Here is a 12,520-nt window from a genome sequence, read left to right on the forward strand (position 1 = left end):
TCATCCCCAGCACCCAAAAAAAAAAAAAAAAAAAAAGGACTGATCTCACCACCTGCACCTACCAGAAGAAAATGTAGGCCCAACACTCCAACATGTCAGCTTAGGAACTGACTTCCTCAACAAGACTCCCAAAGTGCAAGAAGTAAAATTTTAAAAAATCAATCAGTGGGATAGTATCAAACTGAAAAGCTTCTTCACAGCAAAGGAAGCAATCAACAATATGAAGAGAGCCTACAGAATGGGAGAAAATCTTTGCTACCTGCATCTCAGATAAGGTGTTCATTTCCAAAGTATTCAAAGAACTCAAAAAGCTTAACATCAAAAAGACAAATAACCCAATCAATAAATGGGCAAAGGAACTAAACAGATACTTCTCAAAAGAAGAAATATGAACGGTCAACAAATACATGAAAAAATATTCACTATCTCTAGCAATTAGAGAAATGCAAATTAAAACTACACTGAGATTCCATCTCACTCTAGTCATAATGGCAATTATCAAGAATACAAGGAACAATGAATGTTGGTGAGGGCGTGGGGGAAAGGGTACACTCATGCGTTGCTGGAGGGCCTGCAAATTGGTGCAACCACTATGGAAAACAGTATGGAGATTCCTCAGAAAACTAGGAATGGAACCACCCTTTAACCCAGTTATCCCACTCCTCTGTATATACTCAAAGGATGTAAAATCAGCCTACTACAGTGATGCAGCCACATCAATGTTTGTAGCAGCTCAATTCACAATAGCTAAGCTATGGAACCAACCTAGGTGCCCTTCGTCAGATGAATGGATCAACAAAATGTACATACACCCAACAGAATGTTTCTCAGCCATAAAGAAGAATGACCTTACGGCATTTGCCAGTAAATGGATGGCTCTGGAGACTATCACGCTAAGTGAAATAAGCCAGTCACAAAAGCCACAGGTCAAAAGGTCTCTCTGATATGTGGAAGCTAACTCACAATAAGGGGTGGGGGAATGACATTAGAAGTTCAGTGGATTAGACAAAGGGGAATGAGGGAGGGAATAGGAAAGATGGAATGGGTCATAACTTTCCTATGCACATGTATGAATACACCACAGTGAATCTCCACATCTTGTATGTCCACAAGACAGAGATCCTAATTAAAATAAGATATACTCCATGTTTTTTACAAATATGTCAAAACAGTCTCTACTGTCATGTATAACTAAAAAGAACAAATAAAAGAAAAACGGATATCGCCTTGCCAATGACGATTAGTATAGGACTCGGCTCTAGAAACACCCACATTCTCCAGAGTATCTTATTTCTGAGCCTTTCTGGAAGGCTGTGTGAATCATTGAATGCCTGTATCCATCCCAATTAATCTGGGTCCTTTCTGTTTATTTGGTTGGCATTCATGCTTGGCTTTGGGGACATTTCTAATGACTGTGTCATTAGGAGGTAAGGTTTTTGGAGACAGGCTGTTTCTTACCTGTGAGCTCTGTTATGGGTTGGAACAAGAAGATGGAACGTGCAGTTTTCCCACTTGTGAACATGTTACATTAGCCTGGTACCTTGGTCACACAACGTTAATCAATTATTCTTGACCAAAATCCATACTACTCATATTTCCTTTTTTAAAACCTAATATCCCTTTTCTGTCCCATCTTGGATACCACATTACACTCAGTCTTTCCTTCAAGGCTGTAATGGATGCTTTCAACATGGACAAAACTACACATTCCGCATACTCGCTTCATAATAACTGGGCGCACATATATTTTTGTTTCGTATTAAATGTTTCCCTCTCTTTAGACATCAGAAAACCAGCAGGAGCTAATGCATCACCAGTTACCATGTCACTCTTCGTGTGATTTTTCAGCATATCCAGTAGAGGGGGAAGTCGGGAAGGCTGTGTACATACACCTGCCAGTTTTGGTTGACATATGTGGTCACTAATCAGCATGTCATTGAAATGAAGGGCATGTCATTCACCTGGAGCAGTGTCCTCCTTTTCAGAAGACGGATAAAGAAGTCCTGAGGAGTTAAGACAGACGAGTCTGCTCTCAGATTCTGTTCTCTGGCACCACGGGAGAATCCATGTCTTTCTGTAGCTCTTCAGGGTATATCCAGCCAGTTATGATGGGTGCAGGCTTTGCTTCATGAACTTGCCATCAGTCAGCCAGGTGACGACTGTTCCTGTAGCAGGTGAAGGCCCAGTGGCCTGTGAGGTAAAGAACCACCATCCTCTCCACCCCCATGTGAGGAAGACCCTCTCCAAGACCCCCAGTGGTTTCCTTTAGGAATGGCAGATAGTTCAGTTTTTCCTGTTTGTACAAACCTATGATAAAGTCTTAGTTTATAAATTAGGCACAATAAGAAAATAACAGTTACTAATAAAGTAGGAAGTTACAACAATGTGTTATAATAAAAGTTATGTGTCTCTCTTTTCTTTCTGGAAATATCTTCTTGTACTGTGCTCACCCTTCTGATATTAAAGATGTGAGATGGTGTCTTCATTTTTCAGGGAGCAAATAACAACAGAACCCAGTTTTGCTAGAACCTAGGGTGTCTGTTCTCAGGATCTTGGTGATTTCATACACTGAACACGTTAAACACGTTGACTTGCAGAGGGGATCACACTGGATCTGTACATCCTTTTGTATCTAAGTCCCAAAGCTGGTGGGGCTCCGGTATCAACTTGGAACGTAACCTGTCACTCCAAATATGATGCACTCCTTTACTCAAATTACCAAAATAATTTGCCTTAGGGTGGGCCCAGGAGGCTGCAAGAAACAAAATCAGACCCCAAAGCTTTGTGCTAAGCAACAGAACGTATTCCGAGTGACTCCCAGGATGGATAGCAGTGGCACTGCGTGGGTGTGCAGGGACTGCACCTGCTAAGAATAAGAGCAGCATTTGATTCTCCTCCATCCCATCCACAAGGAGTGTCCACAGGGAATATGCCTCTGCTCCCAGATTAGAAGCTGACCGAGAAGCGCCTGGAATCTGTTCCACAGTGGACTTGGGATACTGGAGCTTATTTTTCGTCGAGGCCTATATTTATTTGACTGCCTCACACCATTTGTCAATTTCTAAGCAGTTAGTGCTTTTGATGCCTCTTTTCGACCTGTGTGTATATAGTGCAAGTATGTTTGAGTTTATGTGGTCTTTCTACATTTAAACAGTGCTGAGTGCCAGTAGGTGTAATATGCCAATTTGAAACTTCAAATCTAAACTCAAGTCCTATTTCTTGAGCAGAAATTTGTTGGCTGCCTCGAATAGCTTATACTTCTGTCTTGATCTTAATGACCAGGACCACTAGCCCTTTCCCCCTGAATGCAGCACCTGTTTCCTCAAACTGTTGTAGGATTTAAGTGTATGCAACTTTTAATTGGGGGGAAGAGGTGTGATTGCCCTAGAAGAAGTATATGGTTTGGAGGAAGATTTATAGGGTCAGGGATGTTTTATTAAAGATCGCCCCAGAGGAATGTTTGTGCCAGGAGTGAAAAGTCCCGAATCCCGCCCTGCCCGTCAGGTGAGGAGGGTGCTGAGATCTGGACGTGGACTTTCTTGAGCCCCATGGGGCAGGGACCAGATGCACAGAGAGGACTCAGGGACTAGTCTAGAGGTCCTTATTTAGCCAGACGGTCTGAAGTTTTGCCTTCCTGGTTGTCTCTGCCCTCATGGTCATACCCGAGCTCTTCCTACAAACCCTCCTCTTACAGAGGCATCTCGAAATGCCCAGATAGTTGTTAGTTATTGGCTCTCATTTATTAGCCAAATGGAATCACCTGTTATAGAATTAAAAAATTCTCTTTGATATACTTTTAGAAATTGTGATAAGAACACATGCCAAAAAATTTGCTGCGTGAACCATGTTTAAGGTACAACTTAAGGACATTAAGTACATTCGTGTTGCTGTGCCACCACCGCCACCACCTGTCTTCAGGAATGACTCCTCTTCCCCGAATGAAACTCTGTCCCCATTAAACAGATCCCCATTCCTGTTGGCCAGCCCCTGGTAGCCACCGTTCTTTGCTCTCCGTCTTTGTGGATTTGACTGCTCTGGAGACCTCATGGCCATGGAATGGCACACTACCTGTCCTTCAGTGCCCAGTGTTGTTCTAAAGGGTCATCCCTGCCATAGCATGGGTGAGGGTCCTCTTCACTTTCAAGACAACAATCATTACGTGTGACTGCTGTTCTCGGATGGGCTTTTCAGAGCATAAACCCAGGCCCATCCTGGGTGTGGCCAAGTTACCCCTGACTTTAACCTTTCTACCCCCCCCCCCAACCAGTGGGACCCTGTCAAGGCCAAGGTACTGGGTAGAGCCTGAAAGTAAATGTGAGTGGCACGGGGCAGGTGGGATGGGGAGAAGAGAGCATGTGGCAGCTTCCTGGGGCATCAGCCACACCTGCCCACCCTTCTCCCAGGACTCTGGGATTGTGGGCACCTCACTGTGTGTGTTTGAAGCTAAGTGTTCAATCTGGAGCAAACTGAATCTGTACTTGTCCCTGGGTTTGGGTGCATCTGGGGTGGTTGGTCTCTGTGGAGTGGGCAGTTGGGGTTAGATTGTCATTGACAGTTGTGGAATCCGTCCTTGCTGGGCTACTTCTGGTGGGTCTGGGGTAGGGGAGGGGAATGAGTCTCTTCAGAAAGTCTCCAATTCTGAATTTATCCCGTGATTACCAGGAAACGCCATCTGGAGGGCTGCTGAATCTGGCTACACAAGTGTTTTGTTTGCCAGCCAGTACTTTAATTTCTTCGGTTCTTTCTCCCTCTCCCCTCTCTCTAGGCCACACCGAGGGGTTCATACTGCTTGTGCTGTTCTTGGGATTAGTTTAGAAATCCCTTTTACTACTGTATCAAATCTGGTTCTGTGAAAGCCCCATAGAATTTAGCATAACGTCTGATCCCTCCACATTTTCTGCAAACCATGGGTGGGCGGTTTTGCTTGAATACTTTTCTTTGTCTTTGCCTGAGAAACGCCTTAAGGCCTCCTGAAGGGGACGTGTGTTTAAGGAACCTCTCTGTTGGCTTTCCCAGGAGAAGTGGAGGTTCCAGATCCGAATGACCCTTTGGGACAACTTGACGGACCAGACAGCCCTATTCCTACTCTGAAAGGTAAGCTTGGGAGGGGGAGGTGCTCTTTCAGGTTTCCCAGAATATCATATGGAGGGCAGTTGATCTGCCCTTTCTACTCAAGCTCTGCTGGTGTGTGTCCTGGCCCAGTGCTGCCCCCTGTTGGCTGGCACATGGAATGCCCACCCTGATTCCGGGGTTATGTACAGTATTGGGCTCTGAAGCCCAAAGGTGGGAGGGAACAGAGGAAGGAAGGAAAGTGTGGGCAGACGGTGGTCAGCTGTGGAGTCAGAGGCCCTGGGGACCTTGAGGGACTGGAGTAGAGCCTTGGGAGCTGGTCTCTTGTCTTGGCCACCAACCAGCCTACTGAAATGCATCTGCCCTCTGCATTAATTTTTCTCAGTGAAACCGTCCAGAGGTGGGTGGCCCTCTTCGACACTGTTGTCCTGGTGGGTCATGCGTCCCTTGTTGCTCACACTCTCTCAGAGGTTTGCTGGTGACACCATGCTCCCCTGACACGCCTCGAAGTCCTTGTCGGTGTGTAGAGCTGAGCGGACAAAACAGGCCAAGTTGGACAGAGGCGGGCCAGTCATCTGAGGAGGTGATGCCTCTTCTAACTCCTACCCTGGGGCCGCGTATTCTCAGGTCATCTCAGTCATCTGGGCCTTCCGTGGTGGCAGAACCCCACACTGATTTCCCCACTCTGCTAAAGCCTAGAAGTCTTACCATCGGGTATTCTCCTGGTTGGTTCTGGGTGAGGGCCCCCTTCCTGTCTTGCGGAGGGAGCCTTCTCACTGTGTCCTCACATGGCGGACAGAGAGAAAGTTTCCTCTGATTTCTCTTCTTATAAGGACACTAACGCCATCATGGGGACCCACCCTCATGACCTTACCTGAACCTGACCACCTCCCCAAGACCCACCTGCAAGTACCACTGCGGTGGAGCCTAGGGCAGCACCTTTGGAGACTGAAGGCACATAAGAATTCTGTGTGACAGCGTCAGAAGAGCTGCACTGTTTCTGTGTTATCTTTGGGGCAGTGCCGAGCAGTTTCTCAGCCCCCTGCACCTTAAGAAGCTCCCGTTTTGCTTCAGGGACCTGTTCGTCTCTGAGAGGCCTGAGAGCCCACCAAGGCTGTGGTCTTCTGGGAGTTGGAGCAATAACGACTATACCTACCTCCCAAAGGGTGCACCTCCAAATACCACCCCCATATGAATTTGGGAATTAACTTGTCAATTCGTGAAATTTGGAGGGGGGACACCCCCCCAAAACATAGCACCTCACTGTTGCTCTCCAATTGCTCCCCAGGGCATATTGTCTGCATAAGATCAGTTGTGTATGTGTTTTGTTTCATTATTATTATTATTATTATTATTATTATTTCAAAACATTACAAAGCTCTTGACACATCATATTTCATACATTTGATTCAAGTGGATTATGATTACCCCGTATACAGATTGCAGAATCACATCTCGTACTTTTTTGCTCAGAGAGCCTCGGGGAATGTCACTGCTTGCCCATACGGCTTAAAGCAGCTATTTAAAGTAAGAATAGCTGAACATACAAGATTAGCCATTTCTTTCGTTATCCTTTATGATGCATATGTAAACCACAGGCAGGTGAAAATGATCTGCAGACCAGTTTCTGCTGGTGACACGACAGCTTTATGTTGGCCCCAGCAAGTATGGCCTGAGAGTTAGCTGTAAAAAGTGATCACGTGCAGATGCATCCTGCCAGTATTCAGCATGTAGCATACGCAGTCAGCCCCTGCTATCTGCAGGCTCTGCATTTGTAGATTCAACCAACTACGGACCAAAGATATTTTTTAAAAGTTGCATCTGGCCAGGTGCAGTGGCACATGCTGTAATCGCATGGCTCAGGAGGCTGAGGCAGGAGGATTGCAAGTTCAAAGCCAGCCTCTGCAACAGCAAGGCGCTAAGGCACTCAATGAGACCCTGTCTGTAAATAAAATACAAAATAAATATTGCTGGGGATGTGGCTCAGTGCTCAAGTGCCCCTGAGTTCAATCCCCAGTACCTGACCCCCTCAAAAACAAAAAGTTGCATCCATACTGAACTGGACAGACTTTCCCCCCTTGTCATACTGTAAACAATACAGGATGACAGTTATTAACATAGCACTTACATTGTATTAGAAATGACCTAGAGGTGATTTAAAGTACGTGGAAGGCTGTCCATAGTTTTGATGCAAATACTAGGCCATTTGGTACGAGAGACTTGAGCGACATGGATTCCGGTATCCAAGGGGGCATCCTGGAACCAGTCCCCTGGAGGTGCCAGGGGATGATGGTAGCTGGTAGGTAGTTCGGGCTGAAGAAGGCAAGAGAGGGACTGAGGTGATGGGTGGGGGAAGATCCTGGAGCAAAAAAAAAAAAAAAAACATTGTATAGAAGAGAAAATGACCAGTAAGGATGCTGTGATTACAGGTGAAAAGTTCCCTGTAGGTCTCCGTACGCCAAAGTCTTGTCGTTGTCAGGACTAAAGCCAGCTTCAGGTCTCCAGTCCTGGGCTGACGTGTGCGTGAGTGTTGGATAGGAATCTTGTAAGACATGCAGTATGCCTACTTACATAGGCACAATTTATGATTATTATACTACCTACAAAAAACTACCTTTAGCCTAGAAACTATTTGCCCTTGTGTTCCAAGGCTGTATTTTAAATTCATGTGTAATGCAGCCCGTGTTCTGTAAAACCAGGACTTTGGAATGTCTGTGGGAAGTGGATAATTCCAGAACACCACAGGGTGGTGTGGAGCTGGTCTTGCCCATCGCGTGGCCTCCTGTGTTCTGGCTCAGCCAAAGTACACACAGTGCATTGTGTCGCCTGTCTTCGGAGAGCCAGTCATGTCCATGCTGAGACCAAGGGGAGTTCCTGACATTCCCCGCGTGAGCACAGGTTGCAATTATAGGTGATCCCAAGTGGATTCTAAATAACAGGGTAGGGAAACCCGTGCTTCACTTGTGCTTACCAGGCTGCCCCTGCTGGTGGTTACAGGTGGTGGTGACATGCTGAACAAGGATTCCTTGGCAAGAGCCAGAAAAGCAGTCAGCCGAGGTGTACAGGGTTGCCATGGAGATAAAGCTTGTTGCCCTCTGTTTACTAAGCGTCAGTTTCCCGATTCATGTAGGACGTGAGGACTGATGAGCAAATACGCTGGGTGTTTCAGGTTTATTCTGGAACTCTTGGAGCGTGTGCGCTTGTGTGTGTGTGTGTGTGTGTGTGTGTGTCTTTGCACATGCATGTATTGTGGTGGTTTCTTAGATTTAGCATAGAGTGAAGTCTTCCTAAGGCAAACCAGGTAGAAAATGAAAATAGGATCCTAATTGCAAACAGATTCACATGACGTCTGTTGACTCTGTGATTGGGAACTTGGATGCGGCATCTAGCTAGGAGTCTGGGCTGCTGGGCCCAGCTGAGCCCCACCCTGGCCAATCACTGAAACTTTCGAAGCTCTAGTTTTTAATCTACGAAACGGGCAGGAGTAATGTTAGTCCCCAATGCTGTCCGTGGGCTGGTTGTCCCCTAGAAAGGAGAGGGGCTGCCTGGAACAGGGCATGTCAGAGCACCCAGACCAGAGCCTAAGAGGTGCCCATTCATCTCATGTGAGTCTGAGGCAGCCCTTGGCATGACCCCCAGCAGGCAACCCAGAAGAAAGGATACTGAGGAGTGTTCCTCTCCTGCTGGATGGACGTAGGTACATCCACCCCAGATGGAGGTACCTGATCCCCCGATTTTTTTTTTTCATTTTGACACCATTAAATACAGGTAAGGCTGAAATTTACCAGAGACCCCAAAGGGGGACTTGAGTGCTAATAAGGATGAACAGGGGACCATGGTGCAGTCAGGGCCATGGCACGGCCGTCCTCTGCCGTACTGCCCTGGTATTTCTTAATAATCTCCCTGCAAAGGGAGCAAATTAAGCAGAGTCAGAACACACAGAGCTACAGTGTCGGGAAGAACAAGTGCTGTAGAAATGAACAGGGACTCGGGGATCGTCTGTGTATTATGGGGGTGGGGGTACCCAGGTGGACATGGGGGACTTCCAGGAGGGTGTGCCTCCCGAAACGAGTCTTTATCTATTCAGCAAGTGTTGACTGAAAGCCACCAAGTGCCCGGCCCTGGGAATCCCTGGAGTAGAGGAGAAAATGGCTTCATCGACGAATGAAGCCAGGTCTGGAAGTTCATCCCACAGAAAGACCAATGTCTTCTCCACTCCAGGAGGTTGGGGGGTTAAAGGTATAGGCCAGGAATAAGGAGGAAGAGGGATAGGCTAATCAAGGGGAAGAGATTCAGTTCTTTTCTGGGAATAGCTGGAGATCTTCCAGGATCTCTGGTTTCACCTCTTTTTACCCCTTTCATGGCTCGGTGTTTCTGGTTATGTGTCTTTATCCTTATTTATTTTTTGGTACCAGGGATTGAACCAGGGGCACTCGACCACTGAGCCACATCCCTAACCCTTTTTTGTATTTTATTTAGAGACAGGGTCTGGCTGAGTTGCTTACAGCCTCTCTAAGTTGCTGAGGCTGGCTTTGAACTCACAATCCTCCTGCCTCAGCCTCCCAGGTTGCTAGGATTACAGGCGTGCCCCACCGCACCCAGTCGTGTCTTTACCCTTGAAGGACAGAGAGAGACTAGGCAAGTCTAGGTCAGATTAACTGTATGTTATAGTTTTGGACAAAACATTTTTCAAATGATCAGCATGTCTACAACAAGAGCTGAGTATAAAATCTGACCCAGCGGTTAAAATGGAACAAAGGAGAGAGGTATAACATGAAGATGGATGCCAAGCGCTCTCATCTTGTCCCTTCTCCCATAGTTTGTGTGTCAGGCCTGGGTGAGGAGTCAGTGTTTTCAGAATAGGCTGCCTTCTGGTCCCTGGAACATAATCTGGGGGCCATTATCACAGTCGCTCACACGTCAGAGCTGGTATCTACACAAAAGGCTAGTGAGAGACTAATAACAATCGTCCGGCTGTGTGATCTCCAGGATTAGGGAGTTTTAAGTCAACTAAGCGCAAGCAAAGCTAGCAGGTTTACTTAGGTGTATCCTCAGTAACACCTCCACCCTCTTAGGTTCTTTGGGACACACTAAACTGCATAAGTCATACAACAGAAAAGAGTATTACATCCACAGGGACATCACAGAAAAGCAAAGTGGATGCTCTAAATCCCAGTGAGATCTAGGAGCTTATGTGCCCTCTTCACAGGGGAGAGAGGAGAAAGGCACAGGCAGTTTTGGGGAGAGTAAATGAACTTGGGGAAAGAACAGGCGAGTGTCTGTCTGGGCGTCCATCTGTGGGTCCACCTCCAGCCATCTCTCCTGTGCTGTGTTGGTCTTCCCTGGTTAAAATCCCAGGGGAAGAGACTCCTTTGGAGGACCATCCTCACAGATAAGGGAGCTCAGAGAAAGCCTTTGCCTGTGACTGATGTCCTGAATGCCTTCAGGTCAACATGATTGGCACACCAAAGCACCACACGTTCTGTGGTCCCTTTCCTACTCTGATAATGGGTTGTCTTTGGTACAGATGTGTTTTGTCCAAGAATCACACCACAGCATTAGGCACTCAGTCCTGTCATTGTGCAAACATCATAGAGTCCTTACACAAGCTAAGACGGCTGCAGTGTCACCAATGTAACCTCATGGAACCATCTGGTCTGTCGTCGACAGGATGTCTATGCAGTAGAGGGCTGTACTTGATTAGTGTACATTTCCTTTATAGATCTACATTTCTTTCTTTTTTTAAAAGACAGCTTTTCAGGGTTACTCCTAGATCTGCAGTATCTTTGAATAACCAGCTCAAAATATGCCAAAGAAACAAAAATATTTTGGGATGGCCTATTCTGGTTCCCAACATATTTTAGGATGGTACGTCCTGAGCCCCAACAGTGTAAACATCTCAGTATTAGGCGGTGCAGTCTCTGCACCCTCGGGCTCACTTTGTGTCACCCCTAAGTAGGCAGGGACAATGAGTAGATGGTGAGGAGGCACAAGATGGTGAGGAGACAGGGGACAGGAGACCAAGGCAAACACGTGAACCCCAGGAGGACCTCAGCTCTCGGAGGTGCTACAGGAAGGTGGGTCAGGCTGGGTCGGGTGGTGACTAGCCTAGATGACATGCTCGGGAGGGCAGAGGACATAGGGGCAGAGTCCAGAAAGGACCCCGTGGAGTCCCAGGCTAGCCCACGTTCGGGGTGCTCCAGGCAGGAGGTGGCGGACACAGGCAGAGTCAGTGGGGGAGGTGGCCCAGGGCTTCTGTCTCGGTGGGTCCTGCTCCAAGGACCTGTGCTCACGACAGGTAGGGGCCACAGGTGACCATGAAGCCCTGCTCCCTGAGGAGGCCCCGCAGGAGACTGGCTTCAGCCCTCGTGTAGCACAGGTGTTCCCTGTGCCCTGTGTGCCTGGGCAGCTCTGGAGGAGGTGCAGACATACTGACGGGTCCTGGGGAGGGAGATGTTCAGGTGGGCCCAGAGGGGATGGCTCCGGGTTCACGTTAGGGTGGTCCAGCCCCAGGGGCTCCTCTATCTTGACCAGGGAAGAGGTCTCTGAAAGAGAAGCCTCCAGAACAGTATGACGGTGTGCCTTGCTCCTGAGGTTCAAGGAAACAACCCTGACAGTTTTTGTTTGTTTGTTTGTTTGTTTTTCATCCTCCCTCCGCCCCCTGCCAAATCGGGAAAGCCAGCAGCTTTAAATAACAATCTTAGAGCTTCCTTGAATCAAACAGTGGGCTGGCAGACCCAGGGGAGCCTCTCAGGACTCCTCATCTGAGGTTCCACCGTCTCAGGTCCTGCAGGAAGTCTCGAGCAGGGCCTGCTGCCACCAGCTGCCCAGGCTGTGGACCCCAAAGTCACTTCCCCAGGGCATCTGTGGGCTTGCACTGAGCAGAACCCATGCCCGCATCACCCTCCTTTGGGGATGGCGGGGGACATTCTATGTCTGTGGACAAAGAGCTGAAACCCCTGGCTGACCCGGGGAGGGAATGACCTTCCAGCCCATGGCATAAGTGGAAGTGAGGCCTCCCCGGCCAGATCTCAAGTCCTTGCTGGGTCCAGGATTGTGTGCCCTTAGGACACCCACGGCCACACAACCCAAGCAAACCTTTTCCTGAAAGGTTTTCTAACTCCCTTGGGACCAAGGTTTCCAGGTTCTGAGCCTGCAGCCCTTGGGAGGATGAGGGCCAGGTAGGGAGACCCCGTGGTGCACCCTGGAGACAATTATTCCTCATTTAGCTATGAATTTGCAAGGACCTTTGGGCTGTCTGGGATCTGGACAAAACTAAATGGTGTTGAAGAAAATTTCAACTGGCAAATAGGAGATGCTAGAGCACGCACTGGGGTGGTTTGGGGCAGACTGTGGGCGGGGCACACGCACCTGCGGGTACCCTGAGGTACGCAGAGGCCCACTGTGGCTTCTCACCGTCTCTGCAGGGGTTCTTTTTATTTCTTCTCAT

General features: G+C 47.9%; 1 protein-coding gene across 1 annotated transcript in view; it reads left to right on the top strand.

Moving 5' to 3' along the window:
* The first annotated feature begins 4,906 nt into the window (after window positions 1-4,906).
* Ror2 (receptor tyrosine kinase like orphan receptor 2) overlaps window positions 4,907-12,520 on the top strand; it is a 51,005-nt gene continuing 43,391 nt past the window's right edge. Inside the window, exons 1-2 of the mRNA XM_015503979.2 lie at window positions 4,907-4,910; window positions 4,993-5,094. Of these exons, the coding sequence (XP_015359465.2) occupies window positions 4,907-4,910; window positions 4,993-5,094 (106 nt within the window). The remainder of the gene's footprint in view (window positions 4,911-4,992; window positions 5,095-12,520) is intronic.

Source organism: Marmota marmota, unplaced genomic scaffold (genome assembly GCF_001458135.2).
Source record: "Marmota marmota marmota unplaced genomic scaffold, marMar, whole genome shotgun sequence".
Classification (NCBI taxonomy): domain Eukaryota; kingdom Metazoa; phylum Chordata; class Mammalia; order Rodentia; family Sciuridae; genus Marmota; species Marmota marmota.